This window comes from Pteropus medius, unplaced genomic scaffold (genome assembly GCF_902729225.1).
Source record: "Pteropus medius unplaced genomic scaffold, Ma_sr-lr_union100, whole genome shotgun sequence".
Lineage (NCBI taxonomy): Eukaryota > Metazoa > Chordata > Mammalia > Chiroptera > Pteropodidae > Pteropus > Pteropus medius.
Window position 1 is genome coordinate 10,564,960 of NW_024350927.1, and position 22,433 is coordinate 10,587,392.

The window sequence follows — 22,433 nt, forward strand, 5'->3', positions numbered from 1 at the left end:
GCTCCGAGACACACCCGCGGCCCGGAACTCCGCCGGGGGTCGTGGCTGGGGTGGGGGTGGCCCGAGGCTCCTGATGTTGATCCGGAGGCACCCCCGAAGCAGGGGTGCGCTACTTGTGGTGAATTGATGCTTACAGGGGCTCCCGACCTGGGGTTCCAGAAAGTTCTGCGTGGGAGCGCCGCCTCCGCGTGCAGCTGCGGCCGTCGGCTGAGGCGTGTAGATGGGGACGGGGACCGAGGCTCCGAGCGAAGCCGTCGGTGCCCCGCTCCGGCTGCCGGCCTGGCTCCCCGAGAGGAGCAGAGTGTGACGGTGACCTTCACAGGCCTCACAGGGACGGGCAGCCCGGCCGGCTCGGGTCCGTCCGCAGTCACGACGGGGCAGGCGGTGGAGCTGCACTCTCTGCTGCCGGGCAGGGGACAGCTCCCGACCCCCGGGACCGGCCACCGTGACCGTGCCCGGCAGCCCCCAGGCCGAGGTTCGCTCCCGGTCCTAGCCCCTGCTCCTCTTCGGCTCGGGCAGGAGCCCTTAGCAGACCCACAATTAATTTTTCTTGTCGCTGGAACCGAAACGTTCCCCTATTTTTGACCAAGACACGCAAGTGTCACCTGATGTCACCCCCAGCTCTGCCGAGTTCACACAGCTCTGCCCTGTCAGCGTGGATGCCCCGAGACCCAGCCCATGGCCGCTGCCCGCCCTAGGCAGATGGGGGGATCGGTCACCACCCTCAGCAGGGACACAGAGACACTCACACTGAACAAGGAAAGTCACGCCGGTTTGCGTGGGTGGAAAACCAGTCACGGGAAGGGTGTGCCAGGCCCCCTCCCCACTCACCAAGACCTCCCACCTCTGCGTGGGGTCCCGGGGAGCAGCCGTGGGGGTGTTCAGGCTGGCCACTGTCTGTCGTGTCATCTGAGTGCCACTGCCCGCCTCCACGGCTCCTGGCCTTGTCACAGCCCCCGGGCTTAAATGGGGCCGAGCTTCTTCTCAAGGGCCCGGATGACACGATGTTCCCCTTTGGGGCCGGATGGAAGGCTGTAGACGTGGGCGGGAAGGGACGGTGTGGCACAAAGGACTCTCCACGTCTCTGCTGCGGTCTCCTGGACACCTGCATCACGGCCTCAGGTTAAACCTGGGGACCCCCCCAACTGGGGCTGCAGGCCAGACCCTTTGAATAAAGAAGGGGCGATGCCCAGACTGGGGGCTGTGTGGATGAGACCAGCAGTCTGCCCCCGAGCCCACCGACGGTGCCACCTCCAGGTCCTCCCTCAGAGACCAACCCTCGGCACGAGCCCCTCTCCTGGCGCCGAGATGGACAAGGGCTGTACACGCAGCAGGGCAGGGCAGAGCTGGCAGCTGGCCACACGGCGGGCTGCAGGCCACGCAGCTTCCCTGGGACACCTCATCATGACAGAGCGAAGGTGTCTGGGGGCCCAGAGGAAACTGGTCCAAAGGAAGAAGCTGGAAGGGGGTCACTGGCTTCTCCGTAGGTGCCACCCGGGACACTTGGCAATGACCAGACACACCACGAGTCATCACGGAGCAGAGTCGAGCACGCCGTGACGTCCATCGGTGCCCAGGACGGCGCCCGCAGCAGAGAAGCCGGGCCCCCACGTCGGCAGAGTCAGAGACGCCTTCGCGAGCGTCACTCCACGGCCCTCCTGCTACCCTCGGGGGTGACACCTGAGGGCAGGCGCCCCGACTTTGACTGTGGGCCCCCCTTGGCTCCGCACATGCACCGACTGTAGAGGGAGGGACCTGCTGTCCGATCGCAGACCCCCGGGAGCAGACCCCTCGGGCAGACCCCCCTGTCCTGGTGAGCCTCTCGTACCCGAGCAGCCAGGGCCATGTCACACCCAGGCACGCTGAGGCGCGGCACGGTGACGTAACTTCTTCAGGGCCACCAAGCAAACAGGTGGCAGAGCCAGGATCCAAACCCAGGGCTGAGTAAACAGGTGTCAGGACCGCCCTGCCCAAGGCCAGAGGACGGGCTAACGGGCGCCCGGGCATCCACACCACACACTGTGACTCCAGCCAAGAGAGATCCCCCAAAACAACTGCCCAGCTGCGGAGCCCCGGCCCCAACCTGCATTGCAGATGCGGTCGCTCCCTCTGCCAGCTGGTCTCCCATGGGGGGCGAGGCAAAGCCTCACGACCCACCACGAGTGGACGCCACAGGCCCGGCGCGGTCACGCCTGCTGTTGGCGAGGGGCCTGGTCCCAGCCGGTGGCTCGTGCAGTGGGGTCACTCGGCGTGGTGGATTTCATTAAAGGACTTTGCACTTCGTAGTTGCAAATTTCTTCCCAAGCCGTAAAAAGGGGATGAGGAGCTTTGGCCTTGATCTCTTTCCGGAAAGTTCTTCTGGAGACTGCAAGCTGGCGGAGCTGGTGTACTGGCCCCGCGTGACCGTCCACTGAGGAGGGCTCTGCCACCCGGCCGCCCTTCGAGGCCTGGCCCTCGACTCTGGCCCGTTCCTTTTCGTCCTCACCTTCCTGGCCGCGGGACAAGCAGGTGGCCTGGACGTCCTGGGAGAGCCCCGTTGGAGTGGGGACTCCCCTGCAGGGCGCCGCCCCAAGGACACCCAGGCGCTCCCTCGTGCCCCTCTCTTGGGGCGGGGCGTGTGTGAGACCAAGGCGCATCTCAAAGTTGCCCCGCACGCGGTCTCGGGAGGCCTTGGAAGGCGTTCCCCTGACCAGGCGCCACCAACGTCAACCTGCTCACCTGCCCGGGTGTCATTTCCTGCTGCTGCTCAGAGACCGAATTCACAGTCCGAAGAAAAAGCGAGCTGAGCTTCTGCCACAGCGTCAAACGTCCAGGTGTCAGACCCGTGGCCCCCGGAGCCCCCCGGGGGTCAGGACCTGTCTGCTCGGAGGCAGGCTGTGTTGACTGCACGTCAGGAGGTCACGCCAGGCACACCGCGGGACCCCCGGGTGCCCTGAGAGGCGGCTCGTCACCACTTGCACCCCTTCCCTGTCCGTGGGGCCCTCATGGGAGCCGGCGATGGCCAGGCCAAGTCAGCATGGGTCCGTGGGCTCTCGAAGGCCACCCTGCCCGGCCTGTGACCCTGGACGAGGGTCCCGGCTAAGAAAACTGGGACAGCAGTGTCGCTTGGGGCTGGAGCGACCGGGAATGGGGGGTCGTCCCCGACTCGGGGGGGCCCTGCGGGGGGCTCGCTGCCATTGTGCAGCTGGGTGGGGCAGAGCTGACCAGGCCGGCGGCCGTGCGCCTCGCGGCCGCGCTCTGGGGAGCCCCGGAGTCGGGGCCCCTCGAGTCCCTTTGGCGCTCAGACCCACACGGGCAGGGGGCCGCTGGGCAGGGCCCTGATTCAGAGGTTCAGTCCGCCGCACATGGTGACAGACCGGCCGCCCCTCGGCCCCTGCTGTGGGTGGCGGCCAGCCAGGAAACCTGTCCTTGGCCCCCCCAGGCAGGCCCGGCCCCCGAACCTCACACCCACCACGCTCCTTTTCATGTCCACCGGGCTGGCCTAATTGTCAGATTCCACTGCTCTCTTAATCCTTATTTTCTTTAAAAAATGGATTAGGAAAATCTCATCTGGAAAATTAATTAATGTATGAATCCGACAAATATTTACTGAGCGTAGCACTTTGCTGAGCATTTACTTTTATGCGACCTGTAGTTCCCATGCCCGTTTTTATTTTTTGTCCAGTTGGGTTCCCTGCGGGCCCCTGGCTGTATTTTATGTTTTTATTGCTTCTCCCCATAATATTCCCTAATTCAACTATCAGGAGGTATTTCTTGCATACGCAATCGGCCATGTAAGCCCATAAGTGAAGATAAGGAGATGGTGGGGGCCGGGGGGGCGCCAGACCCCCCCCAGGGCCTGCCGCTCCCGTCAGTGGGGTGACACGGCCCACGGTCTCCGGGGACCATGCGGGGAGCACAGAAGGAGCTCTTTGGAGCTCTTGATGTGTGCCGGGCGATTGTGTCTGCTGTCACCCACCGCTGGCACTGGGGATTATCGTCAATGCCCCTCTCCCCGCCCTCCCCGGCACTGGCTGTAGGTAAGTGCACCTCCGAGAGGCAGCCCCGCCCCCAGCCAAACAAAAGTGAGCTGGGCCCCTCCCCCCAGGAGCCCGGCCTTTTCAGGGGCCGTGAATGGGGCCTCGCGGGCGCATTATGCCCTCGCTTCCCCTCTCCTCTCGGCCTCATTCAGGGGGGTTCTGACTTTGGCTAATTCCATCACAATCCCCCGGCCCTCCCGGCTCCCGGCCCCAGCACATTGTCTGGGCGCAGGCCGTCCCCAGGCCCCCGCTCTCCAATTAGCCGACCGCTGGGCCTCCTGGCCCTCCCCGCCCCTTCCTGCCGCTGCCCACTGTGAACCGTTTCCTCTGGAGCGGACCCCCGAGGGCCTCCCGGGCAGCACGCCCGACGCCCCCGTGGTCGGCGGACCTGGGGGTGGGCAGGGAGAAGACGCGGGTCCTCACAGCCTCGCACGGGCTGGTCCACACACCCTTCCAGCTGCTGCCGCGTTCACAGGAAACGGGGACGCCTGCACCGTCAGACGGCCGGCCACTCCCGGACCTCGCCCGCATCTGGGTCTGGAGAGGAGCTGGCCGTCCTCCCGGGGCCTGGGGCAGCGGTGGCCGATTTGTGGGGTGGCTCTGTCTCCCGCGGGCTCTCGGGGGGCTGTCACCGCCGTGGTCCTGGTCCTGGCCGCCTCATCTCTCTGAAGCATTGACGTGGCATTGTTTACCCCAAACCAACTCTCCCTGCTTGAAGACGAGTTCGCGAGGCCCTGTGGGGAGCGGGCTGAGCCCCGCGCTGCGGTCACCGTGTGCGGGCATCGCGGGTGCTGCATTCCAGCACTTTCCCTCATCCGTTCGACTGGTCTTCCCCGCTAGAGCGCCGGCCGGGGACCCGGGGACGGGCGGCCAACCGGGAGCCGCTGGGCGCTGGCTTTGCTTCCTCTCGGGACCTCGATGGCAGAGAACGCATCGGAGACGGATGGCCCGTCTCCAGGGACACGGCTGCCGTGCGGAGACCATGGGCCAGGAGCCGGGTGTCGCGCCCGGGAGTCCAGCTCCGACGGAGAGAGCGTCCTGCCTGTGCCGCCCACGTCCCCGCCTCCTCGGGGCCGGGCCGGGCGGCGGTGCCTTCGGGACAATTCACTTCAATCCTCTTCCTTGACAAGTGAGGAAACAGGTCTGGAGGTGGCGACGTCTTGCTGGGGGCTCGGCCGCGTTCAGGAGCCTGCGCTGTCCCCGTGTCCACCCGCGTCTGTGACACACACATCTTAACGGCCTGTACGCTGCGTCTCGAAAACCTCCGAGAACCATCCGCTGGCTAAAGGCCGTGTGGCCCTCAGGCGCTCGGCATGGGCGGGGCGTGACGCAGGCCTGACCGCCCGCATGCCGCCCGCGTGCAGACGCCAGGCGTGGGCCTTCACTCCCCTGGGATTCAGTCACTCTGCGATCCAGGCTCCAGGAGCCTAGCCCGGACCCCCGCGGCCGGGGAACCAGCGGGGCGGCCTCCTCAGCCTCCCGCGAGCCTTCCGGGTTCTCCCAGCGACTTCTGGCATCCCCCGACGTGGGGACCCGCCGTGCCCTGGAGAAGGTGAGGGGAAGCAAGCGGGCGGACGGCAGGGAGGCCGAGACTCCGCCACCCTCGGGTCCTGCAAGGCCGGCTGCTCCAGGCGGCCGTCTGCATCCTCGCTATTGATCGAAAGCCTCGACCACGACCGGCAGGGTCCACCCTCCATCGGGCACGGCCTCGAGGGCCACCAGGCTCACAGGCGAGCCGGAGGGCCTGAGACGCCCGGCGGCCACACGCTCGGCCGGCACCGAGCCCCCGCAGCAAGGCGGGTGGCGGCCAGGCCGGGCTCCAGGCCGAGCTGCACCCCTGCGCTTCCAGGCCACTCCTCGTCGCTGAGCAGCCCCCACCACCGGTGCCACATGTCACCTGTCCCCAGATGCGCTTTCAAGGCAGCTCAGTGACAATAGGCCCGAGACCACGCGCCTTTTACAGACAAGAAAAAAAGTTTTCATCAACACGGTGGCTCTTACGCTACATTGATGAAGCTTGAAGGCTTTTGTCAAAACCCCAAAGGCCAGTGGGGGGCGGGAGCGGCGGGGGGCCCGGCAGGTGAGACCTCCCCCACGGTACCAACCGGCGGGAGCACGGCCTCGGCTCACCCAGAGCACCCTGAGGCTCAGCGGGTTCACCCAGCTGCGAGAGGCGGAAGCCTGGGCTGGGGCCATCACACGCCCTGAGGCCCCCAGGGCTCCGTGCGAACGAAGCTCCAATGGCCGGAGTAACTGGAACCTTCTAGAAATGCGCTCTCGGGACGGTCCTCAGCCTCCAAGTGCTACCTGCGTTGACGTGGGTGAGGTCTGGCCGGGGCGGCCTCTCCTCCCTACCCCCTGACCCGCGACCCTCGTGCTGGGCCGAGGCCGGAGAGGAGGGCGAACCCGGCCAGGGTCTGCAGGGCACAAGGCGAGCAATCATCCTGGGGACCTCCAGGCCGGTTTCTCATCTCGATTCCCGTCTGGCTCACCCTTTGCTCCCCAGCTGTATCTGGGCCCTGAAGGAGGCCAGGAGTGGGGGGCTGGCCGCCCCTCCCGGGCTCAGCCTCGCTCAGCCCCGTCCTCTGGCCTGGCTGCATCTTCCGGGCGAGCCCCCTCTCGTCCCAGCCTGCGCCCCATGGACCCCCAGGTGCCATGGACACGGAGGAAGCAGCCAGGCCCCCTAATCCCCCGCCCGCCCCCACCCTGGGCAGCGTGTTCGGGCCCCGCTGAGTGTCGGGCTGAAAGGGAGGCCGATAAATTAGCCTAGAGGAAAACGAGGCGCCGCTACTCGTACAAGGTCATCGTGACTTTGCTCCGGGTGAGGGTTCATCCCGGCTACACTGGGACACACAATGCCTGGGGCCTGCACGCAGAGACCTTAGCTCTCCTGGGCAGCTGTGCCCATTAGCCAGGACGGGCTGCGGGGAGACCTGAATGCGGAAGGCGTGGACGGAGGCATCTCAAACGCGACTGGACAGGGCGGCACAGTGGGATGTGCCACTGAACTGGGCTCTAGCCCAGGAGCAAGGACCACGGTCTGAGAGCCAGACAGGGGGTCCCCGTGGCCACTGCTCAGGCCGCGAGCCCTGGCCAGCCCTGGCCGGCGGGCGGGGGTGCGGCCGGGACAGAGGACAAGACGGGGCCACAACCGTACCTAGGTGCTGTGTGGGAGGCTGGCGTCAAGCCCCTGTGCACGTGGCACAGGCAGCCAGGGCCGGGCGGCACCTGCCCACAGGCCGGGCATGCAGCTGAGCTGGGCCGGGGCGCTGGCTTCCGCGATGACGACATGGGGCCACCCCCGTCCCAGCGTCTTCCCTCTGGGAGGAGGACACACCGCCAGGCGCACCAAGGTGCCTCCTGTCAGCTGACTGAAAGTCGCTTTGGGGTCATTTCACTCATTGCGTTCTAAACAACGTGGAAAAGCAGACTGGGGGCACGGAGGACACACCCCCGGTGACGTGGGAGGACGCTGGTCCCCCCACCCCGGGCTGGCCCGGCAGGGACCAGCGCCAACCTGTGCCCTTGGCGCCCGGTGGGCAGGCCCTGAGCCCAGCAGGAGGGGCGGCACTGCCCCCCCGCGGGCCTTGGAGCACCTGTGTCTCCCCGGTTTTTGGCGGAGGCCGAGGTGGCCTGTGACACACTGAGAACACATTCCTATCGCGGGAGCGACCGGCCCTCAAAAATTCCCACCTCGAGAGAAGCCGTGATAAGCAGGCCAGGCCCGGCCAGGAGGGTCAGGCCCTTGTCCCATGACCCAGGGAGACCTTCTATGGATCGCTGTCCCTGGGACTCTCGTCTGCACGGCGGGAGGGAGCCCACAGAGAGGCCGGCGAACGGGAGCCCAGGGCTGTGCTGGGGATCCCCAGGGAACCGCCTGGCCAGTAGCTGCCAGCCTCAGACGGGCCGCCCTCCTGCCATCTGCCCCAGCGAGGCCCAGCGCGGGGAAGGCCCTAGAAATAGACATGTTTCCCTGTAAGTGACCGGCACGGCCGATGTCTGAGTCTTGGCCGTGGGTCCCCCGGGAAGATGTGGTCAGTGCAGAGGGGGCCAGCCGGTGACAGCACCGGTCAAACCCGAGAGCCAGCCTTGTTCAGACGCAGTGTGGGCGCAGGCCGAGGCGGCCAAGGTTGTGTCTGCGCCGCCCACCCCAACCCCCCGCCATCCTGGGGGAGCCGAGGGCGGGGTGGCCACGGGGCCGGGGGCTGCTCTGCGGGGCCGGCCGTGTCCTGCACTCAGCAAGCGCTGGCCTCACAAACTGCATGGCAGAAGGACGCTGCCTGGGGCCCCGGGCCTGGTCCCTCGCCCCTGGGCCGCCTGCCGCGTGGGCCCACGTGACCCCCACCCTGGGGCTGCACAGCGAGGGCGTGAACGGTTCCAGGCGTGATGCGGCCGTGCCCGGGACCCCCGCCTCGGCCGTCACCGCCGTGCCCTCGGAAGGGCGTCGCATGGCTGCTCTGTCTGCAGGGGCCGGGCCACCCCCCTGGGGACAGCACTGCTGACCACCAGCTACGCGGGGTGCGGGTGGGTGACAGTCCTCGGGAGCCTCTTGCCTGACCCACCTGCTGCCCCGGACTCCGGACGACAGCGGGTGGCCGGGCTGCTCCTGGCACCCCAGCCCCTCCTTTCCCCTTCCGACAGGCTGCCCCCCCACTTCCGGCTCTCTCCGCCTCGCCCCGAGAAGGCCTGTTAAGAAAGGCTCTGTCGCTACGCTACCCGTTGTCACACCTACGCGAAAATGCCTCTCTGGGCTCCCAGGGGTGCGGAGAGGGCCAAGGCAAGCCACTTCCTCGTGCCTGGCACCGAGTGGAGCCCCCGCAGCACCCACGGCGCCGTTGCTAGTTAGAATGCAGATTCCTGGGCACCCCAGGAGTCCTCACCCAGTGAGTGAGGTGGGTCCTGAATCTGCATTTTGAAGGTGTCCTGGGGTTTACGCCATGGGACCGAAGCCAGGGCGGGAAGACTCCCTCTTAGCCTTGGCGGGGGGCAGGGGGGTGGAGGGGATCCCGAATCTGCCCTCGCAGGCCGGGACCCATGTGGCTCCTGCGTGAACGCATCTTGGCCCCCGCCGGGCCCCCGCTGCCCTGGGAACTTGCAAACCCTGACGGCTCTCTCTGGGGTCCAGAGAATCCGCGTTACAAATGGCAGGGCCATCCTCCGGCCCGCGCTAACGAGCTGCCAGGCCCCGCTGCAGTCCACGGGCCCAGGCCACGGGACTGCTCACAGCCGAGCGACGAGGCCCTCGGGTGGAATGCGCCCCACGCGGGCCGCGCCCCGCGCTCACGGCCCTGCCCAGCGCCCATGCCAGCTGCCTTCGTCACTCTCCCTGAGTGTGTGACCCATGCTTTTCTTGCAGTAAAGAGAGAGAAAGGAAGGAGAGAGGCCAGGGGGGAGAGGAAGGGGGCCCCTTCTCACTGGCAGCCTGTGGGGGGCCCCCAGGAAGGGCTGAGCGCCCCCCCCCGCCTCGGGCCCCAGGGGAAAGCGGAGCTGCCACCTGGGGAGCAGACACCCTCTCCTCCTGTCCCCACCTCCTGGCAGGTCTTACTTCTGACAACCTGATGCCACTTGCCATGTCTCTGGTTCACAAGCACCCCGGTCCAGTGTGCTACGCTTTGGTCGTCAGTGGGGTGTGTGTGCGCGCATGTGTGTGTGTGTTTGTGTGTGTGTGTGAGAGACAGACAGAGAGACAGAGGATAAAATACCATTTAAGAAGTTGGTATTCATGGACGTCTCTAGAATATGAAAAGAAAACATTTATTTCCTTTTTCGCTTGTGAATCAGATGCTCTATTTAAAGAAAGGCCCCTTCGCTGGGCTGCAGCTGAGTTATTACCCCTTAAGGAAGCGAAGGAGGCTCTCGGGAGGTATTCTTAGTCATTCTCTCTCCTTTTTTCTGAAATTCCTTATATACCCGTGCCGCGGAGCCGGGCCTGAGATAGTGCAGGATTTCGTGGCATTCTTGGGCTAAAAACGTCTGGACCCAAACGCCACGAAGCGCGGGGGGGCCGGGCGGGGGTTCGCAACGAGGCTCCCCACTGCCCGTGAGCGGTCCCTGCGGAGGCAGGTGGCCCGGGTGCCGACACCGCCCGACCCTCGGCGCACGCACACCTGGCCGTCCCGCAGGCCCCGCTCCCGCCCTGCGCCCGTGAAGACGGCCCAGACGCACGCGTGCAGGTGTGTCGGCCCCTCGCTGAGCGCGGACACGTTCTCGACGCTTCCCGAATGTCAGCTTCGCCTCCAAACTCATTCGGAAAATTATCCCGGGGAAAACAAACAAAACAAAACAAAACAAAAATCTTGCAATGTTTCTAGGCCTCAAATATGACTCCAGGCAGAGAGGGGCAGTGTCGGGCAGAGCCCTCGGCCAGCAGGGCCGCCACGGCAAGGAGGAGAAGACAGACAAGGAGGCCTGTACCCCACGGAGACCGCGAATCTGAGGTCGAAAGGGAAGCCCCAGACTGGGGGCCACAGGACAGAAGCATGAAGACGCCTCGTAACTCCCCGCCATGCCCAGCCAGGGCCGTGAGGGTACTAGGGTGCAGGGGCCAGCCGCATCCCAGGAACCCTGAGTGGATCTGCACCCTATCCCAATCCCCGCCACAGCTTGAATCTCAGCCCTGGGGACCCGGGGTGCTTTCTGGGTCCTAGGAGAAGCTGGCCCCAGCTCTGCACGTAAGTGCGTGTGTCACAGTGCCCTTGGCAGCGCTCCGATGCATCTGTCCTGGAGATGGCAGTCTGAATTCCTGCTGCACTGGACACACTGGTGCCACAGGGACCAGACACCTACGGGCCGCGTCGTCGGCCTGCCACTCTGGACCAAAAAGAGGCCTGCAAACCTGTCCCATTCTAAGGATGCTCGCCCCGGCCCAGGAGAAGAACGCACCGCTTTTCTTTACGGCCGGCGTCCCGGATGATAATTTAATCTTAAATGTACAGAAACGTCCCAGAATCTGAGAGTGCGGGGCTGCGGCATCCTGTGCCCTGGCGACTCTGGGTGCCCTGGCCGCCTGCAGTCCATGGGTGAGGGCGGCGGGTCCTGACCCCCGCCAACGCCCCCCATGGGTCCCGGGACCCCGGAGGAGCCGGCTTGGGGGCCACGTGGTTGGAGCGCGGGAGAATCAGGCAGCTGTTCCCCACAGGCCCAAGCCCAGCCTGTCTGTCGACTGAACAAGTGAACACGGTGTTAATATTCAGAACCGAAGCCGAGAGGACGAGGTAATGCACTTGAGCAAATTGTTCAGATAATTGAAAGCCCATCGACTCGCGTTAATATTTCCCACCGGCCCCTTACACGGAGCAGAGGCATCACCCCACAGGGGTGTGCAGGCACGGGCCGGCCAGCCACCGTGGGCTGGCTTTTGGGGGCGGCAGGCGCTCAGCCACGGAGCAGGCAGAGCGCACCCCCTCCGTGTGGAAGGCAGCCTGCCGGTGGGGCGCGTGGCGTTTCCGAGGCACCTGGTCCCACGGCCCGTCGCCCTCGAGGCTGTCACTCACACGCATCTCTTAATTAGCCAAATAAACAGCACGATGATAAATGTCATGATTTACTCAACAAATGATCAAAATCATTGTATTTTTCAGACCCCAGGGCAATAAAATGCAATCACAGGGTGATTTATTCCAGGCAGGGTGAGTGGTGGCTGCGTCAGCCGGCAGGCCGCCCATCTGGGTGGAGGGGGCCGGGGGGCGCACCGCCTCCCTCTGAGACGGAGCCCAGGGCCGTCGCCACTCATGCCAGCTCCCATCTGTCCCCACAGATGTGGCGGGCCAGGTCAGGCTCATGGGGAGGCACTTCTGACTTAAGGTGCGTTTTCTTCCAAAATGCCAGGAACCACCTCCTGGTGTGCCCCCAAACACCCAGGAGAAGGGGGGCTTCGTCACCAAATGCTCCTGACACGGGCATGGGGTGGAAGGAGCATCCGGTGGGCGGACGGTGGGAGGAGGGCTCAGCTATCGGCCACCCCCACACTCCCGCCGGCTGAGGCAGACTGCCAGGGAAACAAGGGTGCCCCAGCACCTCGAACCTGAAGGTCAGTCGAGGTCATCTGTGTCGGCCCTACTAGGAGACAGGCCCGCCTTTGCCAGGGGAGTGAGTGACCCCGAACGGTGCATGAGCTAGGAAGCGGTCACAGAAGGGCACAAGGAAGCAGGGCCGTTCGCTCGGATGTCAGCGGAATGTCCGGGGCGGGAATCCTGTCCTCGGGGTACCGATTCTGCTCCATGGTGTCCCAAAACGACGGCAAGAAGACTCTACGCGACCTCGATTTTAAACCAGGCTTCCAAGGGATGCCCTCCCGTGTCCACAGGGGGCCCCGGCCCCGGACCACAGGAGGACCCACGCTCCGAGCTCGGCCAGGCCCCCAGGGATCGGAAACGAGACCGGGCCCTCCGTGGGCTTCTTCTGCCACCTTTGCTGGAATGTCATGCCTCGTTTGTTGTCTTTCGGTAAATGAATACCACGTAAATCGCATTAAAAGCGAATTACGCTGATTTATGAAACTTCATGACCAGCACATAGAAATGCGGGACCGTCGTCGGCTCATCGCGTTCGTGCGTCGTCCCTGGGACGTCCCCTGACGTGCCGGGTCGGCCCCGGCCTGCGGTGACGACGTGGCGCTCACACACGAACACCTGCCCCGTCATTCCCCTCAGCCCGCTGCCTGCTTGGAGCCGGGCTCGCCGAAGGCCCAGGAAGGGCGTCTTCGCAGGAGCAGGAAAGGGTCGGGTGGCGTGCCCAGGCCCCCTAACTTGCGTTGGTGACTCGGGGACTCCCTGGAGGCCCTGCTCCTGCGTGGAACCGCAGAAGGCCCCGGGCTCTGGAGCCTGGGTTTCGACTCTGACCTGGGGCCTGTTTGCAGGCGGAACCCAGGCAGGACGATGCCTGACGGAGAAGGGACACCCGCGGGTCCCTTCTGCCTCCCGAGCCGCCCGGCAGGAGCGAAAACAAAGCGAAGTGACACCGCCTTTCAGGGACACGTGGGAAATCCCAGGAAGGCCACTCGCAAGGGGACACGGTGCCCGTGGGGCCTGAAGCAGCCGCGTGAACCTGGGTTCGCCCCGAGTTTTCCGGACGCCGGTTCCTCCTCTCCCCACTCCCCGGGGGAGCCGGTGGCTGCCCGTGCAATCTCGCCACCGATGTTCTGTCACAACGATGACGCGAACAACTGTCCCAACCCACTTCCTGGAGGCCACGGAGCCTGAAGACAGATCGCGAAGCGGGTCATCGGTGCCTGAACGCGCGCGGAGGACGCGGCGCTGTTTGAGGACACCGCAGGGTCGCACGCGCGGCCGAGCGCCGGCTCCAGAGGCAGCTGCCAGGTCGCGCCCGTGGGACAAAGCCCGCGGCCGAGGCGGGCGGCGCGCTGGGCAGGACCGGGTTTCCGCCCGCCTGCCGAGCACTTATCAGCGCAAAGGCAACGGGCTCTGGCAGACAAGGGCCGCGGCCCGCATGGGGCCAGGCACCGAGCGAGCGGCCGCGGTATGTGCCATTTCTTAAAAAGCGAGCAAACAGAAACCCCTATCAGAGCAGACAAGAACAAAGTCGCCTCAAGGTCACCCATTAGGCCGGTTTACCCTGCAACGTCGAAAAGCCACCTGCTAACTAAATAGTCTGGACCTTTCTGAGTGCGTCGGACAAACACCCTTAAACTCTCCCGAATGGCCAGGCAGAGAACGACAGGACGGACGTGTCTGCAAAGCCGTCTCATAGCCGAAGACACTTACGTGTCACGCCATCTGAAAACACTGTCCTCGGCCCCAGAAGGGTCGTCCCTAAAGTCCACGAGAGGTCGCTCAGGGAGCCGCCAGGAGGGCGCGACCCCAGACTCCTTCGCTCCCAGGCCCCCGGCAGGTCTGTTCCCAAGGTGACTGTGACCTTGGGTGGCACACACTGAGTGTGCCCCCTCACTCCAGCGGGGACGCGCCCGGCTCACACGCTGCAGCCTGCCCAGTGCTGGCCACCACCACGTTGGGTTGCGGTGGATTCTGGAGCGCTCATTCTCTCGTCCACCTGGTCAACCCACGTCCCAGCGAGGCCTTCTACGGGGCTGGCACTCGGGTGGGGCGCATCTGTGTCCCCGGTGTGCACACCCCACGTGCTCCCGCGGACCACACTCCACTTGCCTGCTGGCGAGGCGGAGGCTGCCGGCGCTCGGGGCGCACCCACCCGCCCCCCGGTGCTGCCGGGCTGCAGGCAGCCCCCGCCCCACCGGCTCCGGCAGCGCCACGTCCGGCCTCCGCGAGGCTGTCACGGGGTGTCAGCGCCGGTGGGCCCGGGAGCGTGGAAGCATCGCGGACAGGCGCGCGTGCCCATTCCGCGTCTGCGGGGGGCAGTTCGGGCAGGAAGTGCAAGGTTTAGGAGCCACGGCACACCTGAGAGCAGGTGCTGACCCACGCACGGCACTGGAGGACGGCGCAGCTTGAGAACCTTCCGGAAGCCAGGGAAAGATTGGGAGGGTTGGCTCCCGACCATCCCCGCCCCGGTCCCGGTCACGGGGTCATCTTCCCTGAGCACGCTCCAGCCCAGCTGTCATCGGGTCTGCTCCTGCATTTCCTGCCCAGGCCCCCCGTGGGTGCTTCCATGGGGCTTGTGGTCCCCACAAAACCCCCTTCAAAACCCCTGGACTGGGCTCCGGTGGCTTGAGCAGGACACCTCCGAGGGAGAGATACCATTGGGGACGTCGGTGCCCCCCACCTAACGTGCTTCCGCCCTCCTGAACACACGCGGGCCCCATGTCACTGCAGAAACCTCCCGCAGATGCCTCTGGCAGCTGAGCTGTGCCCGCTAATCTGAGTGGGGTCCCCTCGGAGGGAGCTGGCACGGGGCAGGGGGGAGCAGAAGGCCCTCGGCGCTGACATGCACGAGGCGCCCGGGACAGCGTGGTCACCAGGCACGTTCATGAGCCGAGCTGCCCCACGCCGCTCACCAGGAGTCAGGACCCCTGTGCGGGAGAGGCCCCCCCCACCCCCACCCCACCCCCCAGCACAGGCCCCCGCCAAGACCGCGGCCTCAGCCCCTACGAGCCAGACGGGAAGCCAGGCTGTTTTAAGACGTGAGCTCATTAAAGACACATTTCCGGGAAGAGAACGGGCACAGCCCACGGGGGCCAACAGGCATCCGCGAGGACCTCCGATGCTTTCTGAGTCGCGTCATGCAAGCTGCAGGATAAAATAAGCCTGGGAAATGTGACATTCGAACGCTCTCTCCGACCCACCAAGCCTCTCGCCTGGGGCAGTGGCTGCTCAGCCGGCTTTATAAATAGATGGGACACAAGACAGACAGCACGATCCATCACGCTAACACGGGAATGCTCACCTCCCATCCGAAGTCGGCCTCCTTCAGCGTGGCCCGGGGCGCCACCATGTAGGGGCCAAACCGCTCCCCGGGCTCCATCCTCCTCTTAGCCCAGACCCCCAGGCCAGCCCCCGGGATGGAGGACTCCCGGAGCTCAAAGTCCGGTGGGATCGGAATGTCCTCGGGAATGTAGACGGGCGCCTCGTAAGGCGAGCCCTCCTTGGGTGTGAAGTCCTCGCTCGTGGGGAAGGGGGACGCTGGCCCCATGGGGATGGGGGACATGATGCTGTCCTCGGTCTCGTCCTCGGCGCTCTCGCCAGCCAGCAGGTCCGGGTCCGGCTCGTACATATTATTTACAATGTCGCCGTCACCTGAAGGAGACAATACAGTGTCAGGCTCGGGCGAGGCTCAGAGGCCACCTGGATCTGGGACCCAATAGGAACCGGGTGCCTCAAGAGGCCCAGAAGTGGCCCGGCCACTGCCCCTGCCCAGGAGACGTCGCCTCTGCTGGTCCGGGCCGAGCAGCCCGTTAGAGGCGTCCAGGAAGGGGACCCGCCAGCTCCTTCAGGAACCAGCGTTTGGACCCACAGCTCAGCCCCCTCCCGCACCCTCCCACAGCCCCACACAGAAACCTGAGGACCCGTTTGCCCGTTTTGCTTTAGGAGGGTGAGGAAAGGAGCCGCCTACACTCCACGAGGTTGGGGACAGTGGGGGAAGCCGTCACATGGGCACCTAGCGCGGGGCTGATGGTGACATACACGTTCCAGAAGCATCCACTGGGCTTCTGCCTGCAGCTTTGGAAATCAGGGCACAGGGACACAGCCCAGGTTCTCGGGAAGACTCAGAATCTGGGTTCCTGTGAAACTGGCCCTGACGCCTGGGCTACTCTGGGCCCTGGGAAAGGTTCCTGAAAGTTCCTGATGACCTCATGCCAGGACACAGGCTGCTGGGGTCATGAGCGTGGGACTCATGGGGCTGCAAGTAACAGGACTGAGCAGAAGGTAGAGGGTCCCTGGATTGTCTATCTAGGATGGCCTCTCTCTGGGGTGTCCTGAGAGACAGTTGGTACCAAGATGGTGACACCTGGACATCCACCAGAGGGTGGCCTCAGGCCTAAAGGAGGTGGTAAAAAGTGGGCTGGGGACAGCAAGGGGTGGGTCACACAGTCGACCCAAAGAATTAAAAAGACAGATGAATGTTCACAGCACATTATCTACAACCGCCCAAAGCTGGGACAGCCAGGTGTCATCAGCAGGTGGAGGTCCCTAGCACAGTGGAGTATTATTCAGCCAGGAAGAGGGTGCTCGCGGCCACGTGGCTGCACCTGGGAGCAGCTGAATGAGTGAGAGCAGCGGACAGAGCAGCCCTGCATGACTCCATTTATGTGGAATGTCCAGACCAGGCGAAGCCCCAGGGACGCAATTCATACTGGTGATTGCTGGGGGCGGGGCCGGGGGCGGGGCGAGGGAGGGACCCGGTGGCGGGGTAGGGTCTCCTCCTGGGAAGAATGTTCTGGAACCCGACCGAGGTGGCGGTTGCACAACGTTGTGAATGTGCTAAGTGTCATTGAATTGCTCACTTTAAAACGCCTAAATTTTTTATGCATGTGAATCTCATCATTATTTAAACAGTCAAAGAAGGGTGAGGAACAGAGGGACGCGGCTCTGGCTCAGGCCACTGACCTCTGATGGAGATGCTTCCGCCTAAGTCCCTCCTTTTGCGCTGCTTTGAAAACCTGTGAAAGTGACCGGGCGGCTGCGGTCACTCTGGCCCTCTGTGGCGGGCCCTCCCCTCTGCCTGCCTGACTGGCTGGCGAACAAAAGTCTCCACGGAGACAGGAACTTTTAAGTACAAGAAAAATGACTTCGGGTTCCTCACGCTGGTGGTAAACAGATCTGCTCTAGAAGTAACAAAATGTTTTCTTTCAAAAGAAACCAAAGTCTTGATGCAAAAAAAAAAAAAAAAAAAAAAATCATGCGGATAACACTTATTTAATTTAGCAGCATTCACAGAAGTAATTATTATGTTTTGAGTGGCCAACGGTTCCTTTTTAATTGACTGGCAGGACCCTTTCAAAAACGCCACCCCCTCCACCCTAAGGACCAGAGCTGTTTAGGTTTGAAAGAACACCCCACGAGCCCTCCCGCCACCGCGCGCCGCTCCAAGGTAAATTACAAGGGGCGTAATTAAGATGCCCCCTCGTTACTGGAACTGGGAACTGCGTGGGGCTCGCAAACAAAAGGGGGTTGGAAGCCCCAGGGCCCCTCACGCCCCGTCCTTACAGCCCGTCCTTACTCCCCGTGGGGGTGAGGCCTCTGCCTTGGGGACCATCAGGAATGACAGCGGCTCCTTGTGCGGGTCAGACCCTCATCCGCGCATGCGCATCTCGGGGCTCTTTTTTGTTTTCTGGATTTTTTTTTTCCTGTTTGAATTCTACTTCGCCAAACGCCGCACCCACTGGAGGAAAATCAACACTCAAGGGCATGTTTAATCTACTAGCCGAGCAAACAGCACGGGAGAGGCGGGCGGCGCTTCCTGCTGATTGCAGGGGGCGATGCTCGGTGCTCGGTGTTCCCGGGGCCCCCGCCCCCGCGGGCGCAGGGGCGGATCGCCTGGAGCGCCCGGAAACCCGTCTGCATTCCCACTGCCGGGGGCAGAGCCCTCTCCTTTCGGAGATGGGTGACGGGGGGCCCAATCACCGTGCAGAAAACATGTAGAGAAAATGGGGTGCAGCGAGAGCCCCGAGGCCCTCGAGGAAGGAGAAAGCTGCTCCGAGGCCGCCGGAGCCGGGTCCGGGCCAAGCAGAGACCGTCCCGCTGCGCAGGGCCCTGGAGGAGCCGGACGGGGAGGCCACCCTCCCTCGGCCCCACGCTCCAGCCCGGATGCCGCACAGGGCGGCCCCTCGGCCGGGACCCCGGGCCCTGAGCCGCCCGCGCACGTTTGCAGGGGCGCCGTCTCGGAGGTCAGGACGCACGGCCGAGGGCCGGAGCCCGTCATGACCGGAACAGGCTGTGCCACAGAGTGTGGTTCACCGGGCGGGGGACCCCGGGGCCTGCATTTGGGCTTCGCGGCAGTTGCAGGCTAGGGGATCATGACCGAGGCCATCGCGCCTACAGATTCTTTTGAGAGACCCCAAGATAATAAAGGCAGGGCGGCGAGGGGCCGGGAGGGGTGCGGGCTGCGACAGGAGGAGGCGACGGGGAGGCGGAGAGGGCCTGGGTGCCTGCGGGCCGCGGAGCGATCGCGCACGCGCCCCGTCACCCGCAGCAGCGCGCGGGGTCCCAGCCAGGCGGTGGTGAGCTCGGTGGCCCCACGCGCTGTGCAGGCGGGTCTGACACCACTGAGCGTGTGAGCGGTGGCCAGTGGGTCTCATAAACCAGGTCAAAGAGGTGGAGAAACCCGGCTGTCCCCGGCCGGGACCCTGCCGGCTTGAGCCACAGTGTCCTCGGCCGTCACCCTGCCCCTTAGCGGAGGGCTGGGCCTCTTCCCCTCACAGCGGGAGCCGTCCGCCCCCTCTCCCCTGAGCGGAAGCCACCCACCATCTCCCAGAGGGCCCCACCTACACGGCAGGGTCTGGAGGGTGGGGGGAGACCCCAAATTAGGGCGATGCGCTCCACTAGCCGTGCGGAGGGTCCCTTCCGCGCTGTCCCCACGAGGCTGGCGGCTGAGTAAGCAGTGTCGCAGGAGGGCGATGACTCTGCGTGCAAAGACCACCGGCCCCTCCCCTGAAGCTCCAGCTCCCGCTCAGTCCTGGGGGAACTGGGCAGATCTAGGCCTCGGCCCTGGCGGGGGAGCGGGAAAGGGGCGGGGGTTCCTCCCAGTCAGCGTGTGCTTGCTCCCCTGCCTCCTTACTCTGTTGTGGGGAGTCGGCACAACCATTCACACTGGCCCCACCCGGCAGGAACACTGCACCGCGGGGGGGAGGGGAGAGTACCGGAATGAGTGTGTAAGTATGAGCACGCGTGCGAGTGTGGAGGTCTGTGAGGAGTGTGTGAGCAGAGGTGATGGGGTCCTGAAGACCTCCGCTGCCCCTGCCTCCACAAGGGCGTCTGCGTGCTGAGGACTCCCTGCCCTCTACCTGGAGACCCCCATACAAGGGGGTCACATCCTTTCCTCCGCCAAGCAGGAGGCAGCAGGTCGGGGCTCAGCTGCCCCCCCACACACACACAGGCTAAGAGCATCCCGCAGGGTCACCCCAGTGCCAGCCTGCCATGTCCTGACACCGCCGACGCCCCCGTGGAGGAACTGTGGAGGACTGGCCCTGGCCACACGCCCTCTCCGTGGGGCCAGCTCCCCCTCCCCCTGGTGCTGGCTCACTCCCTCCCCCTTGGGCTCACTGCCTCTACTTGGCTATAGGAGGCTCCTGCCTCTGGACACCCAATGCCCTGTCTGCCCAGCACAAGAGACTACCCTCTCTCCAGCAGACACCGCCCCTAGGTCCCCAAGCCCCCATCCTTTGTGCCATGGCCCAGAGACCTGCTGGCCTCTGTGGGTCCCCCCAACCAGGAGCCGAGTGGGGAAGAGCTGGCTCACCCACCGGCTTGGCCTCGCTGAAGCTGCTGGCCAGCTTTATGAGGTCGCTCCTGGAGACAGTGGGGGCTGAGGAGGAGGCAGAGGCTTCCCTGGATGGAGGAGGAGGCTTTGTATTTGCAGTGACATGAGGTCCGTGTGGATACTCTTCAGCAGAAGAGCTTTCGGGCCGGGAAGCAGGGGGCCGGAGGTCACAGGAGGACCAGCTGCCGCACCTTAAGGGCTGGGTAGCTCTGCATCCAGCCCCTGGTGGTGGGTACTTGGGGCAGGTTAAAGCCCCACGTCTGAGGAGGGTACATTGTATCCACATCCTCCATTGTATCCTTGTCAACACCCCGCTGTGAGTCTGGAGTTCTGCAAATGGTTATTTATTTAGCATCTGTGCATCACGGCACAGCTGCCTGTGAATCTATTACGTCGATTAAATTTTTGATTAAAAGGGCACCTACTTTGAAAACCCAGAGCTCCACCTGTGTGCACAGGTGTGATTCCTTCAGCTCCGAGGCTTCTCCTGAGAACACGTTTAATTAGTCTCGCCGCTCAGACTCTGCGTCCTGGCCGGGGTCCCCCAGCCCCGGGTGCCGCGACCCCCAGATCATCCCTAACTCTTTGGGCTTCAGGAAGCAAAGAAGAAAGTTTGTGCAAAGCACCTCAGACCTGGTCACCCATCATCTTCGACACCCTCCTGGGACGCTGGTGCCAGGCGGGGCTGAGATGGGGCAGCCAGTGAGGGGTCGCCCGGAGGGAGAGTGAGCCCCCCAGTCTGCACCTTCTCCTGCTCCCCGCCCCCCACCATTATAGCCCATCTGGCAATCATCTCGGGGTCATAGGTCAAAAGCTATTGGTCCTCCGATGATTCGATGCTGCCTCCGGGGAGGCACTACCTTCTCCCAAAGGGGGGGAAGAGATCGTTGGAAGAGAGAGGATGACAGGGGCCCCTGTGACCCCCGAGAGTCAGCTGCTCAGGAAGGGACCTCGTGGGACCCGCCGTGGACCCCGAGCTCGGTTTGCTGACGGGGTTCCGACGGCGAGGCCGGTCTGCAGCAGACCCCACCCAGGCCCTGCGAAGTCAGCCGTCGTCCCCCTCGGCCTTCGCCCACTCCCTGTGGGGCTGGCGTGCACGGCCCTGCCCAGTGAGGACACGCCGGCTGACCGCAGCCCGCCCTGGCCACCGCCCAAGGCCCGCCCTGCACTCTGCAGCCGGCTCACGGGCTCCAGGAGCCCATCCCGGCCACCCCACCGGACCGAGCCCCGAACTTCCATCGCTTTCTCAGACCCGGAGCCGACGGAACCGCCTCCTGAGCTCGTCCCCAGAGGAGCAGCCCGGCAACCTGGCCTGGGCTGGCCCCTCACTGTCAACTAGTGACAGTGGACCTGGCCGGGCCCCAGGGCTGATGTCAACTCCGTATAAATTGGGACAACTGCCTCTTCCCAGGCAGGATGGCGAGGGGATGTTTGGCCCCTCTACAACTCCTGGGCCCCACCCCGGACCGCTCAACCGGACGCTGGGTGCAGGCAAGGCTGTCTGTGGGCACACGAGCCCCTGGAGTGTGACAGCCACTGTTGCGGCCGCAGGGGGCTGCCGGGGGCCTGGGGGTGGCAGCCCACATCAGGAATCGGGGTGGGGGGCAGCCCACATCAGGAATCGGGGTGGGGGGAGCCCACATCAGGAATATGCCACCACGGGACGAGCGCATCTGGGAAAACAGGGTTCAACGCGAAGGGGGCGGCCCCCTCGAAAGCGCCCGGAACCCGCGCCAGCCGCGTCCCCGACCCTCTGCGAGTCGGTCGCAGGCATGCCACCCAGCGGGGGAAACGACACGCCACCAGGAACCCCGTCTGGTCGCCAGGAGAAACCGCCCCAGTCCATCGCCCGACAGAAGCACTGCCGGGCGGCTTCTCGTGAGGAGGCTTCGCCCGCGCGGCCCAGCCAGCCCGAGCTCCGTCTGCCACGGCGACCTGGCCGGGCCGCGTTGGCGAGGGTGACGCTCACCAAGGACTCCCAGGGGGTGGCGCAAAGGCTCCCCGCCCGGTCCGCAGAGCGGTCTCCAAAGGCGGCGTCTGCGGACCCCCTGAGCCACGTGCTTGTATCGACGGAGCTTTTGAGGGCGAAAGGGGACCAAGGCTGTGACGGTGTCCCTAAGTGTTCCTCCCTCCCTCCCTAGCATCACACCCAGGGGGACGACCCCTGTGGCATCCAGGAAACGCTGGGCTGTGTTTCCAGCACAACTGTGTCTGGCCTCTCTGATCCGTTTTTGGCCGAAGCCTCCCACACGGAGGCCGCCGGACACGGCAGGTCCTGGCCTCCGGGACTATTCCCTTCCCCAGGCTTCATGTGGGCCCTGGGCCTGAAGTCCCCATCCTACCAACCAACAGCAAGGACCCCCCAGACCACGCCCTCTCCCAGGGAGAGGCAGGCTGGGGCATGGGACACCACCCCCGGTCCCCGCCCTGGGCCCATTCAAGGTTTTAATGGCAAAGGTAGCGTTAAATCCCGCCAGGCCTGTCAAAGCAGTACTCAAAGGTGCCATTCAGTCCAGTTCGGTGTGTGGAAGGAATGTGGCGGCCGAGAGGAGGTGACAACTCCGCAAG

The 22,433-nt window shown here is 64.7% G+C and overlaps 1 protein-coding gene across 9 annotated transcripts in view; it reads right to left on the reverse strand.

Annotated features, from left to right (window-relative positions):
* Window positions 1-22,433, reverse strand: part of PRDM16 (PR/SET domain 16) — a 293,758-nt gene that overhangs the window by 179,556 nt on the left and 91,769 nt on the right. For all 9 annotated transcript variants that reach the window (XM_039842412.1, XM_039842410.1, XM_039842409.1 and 6 more), the window contains exon 2: window positions 15,333-15,682. In XM_039842412.1, coding sequence (XP_039698346.1) covers window positions 15,333-15,682 — 350 coding nt within the window. The remainder of the gene's footprint in view (window positions 1-15,332; window positions 15,683-22,433) is intronic.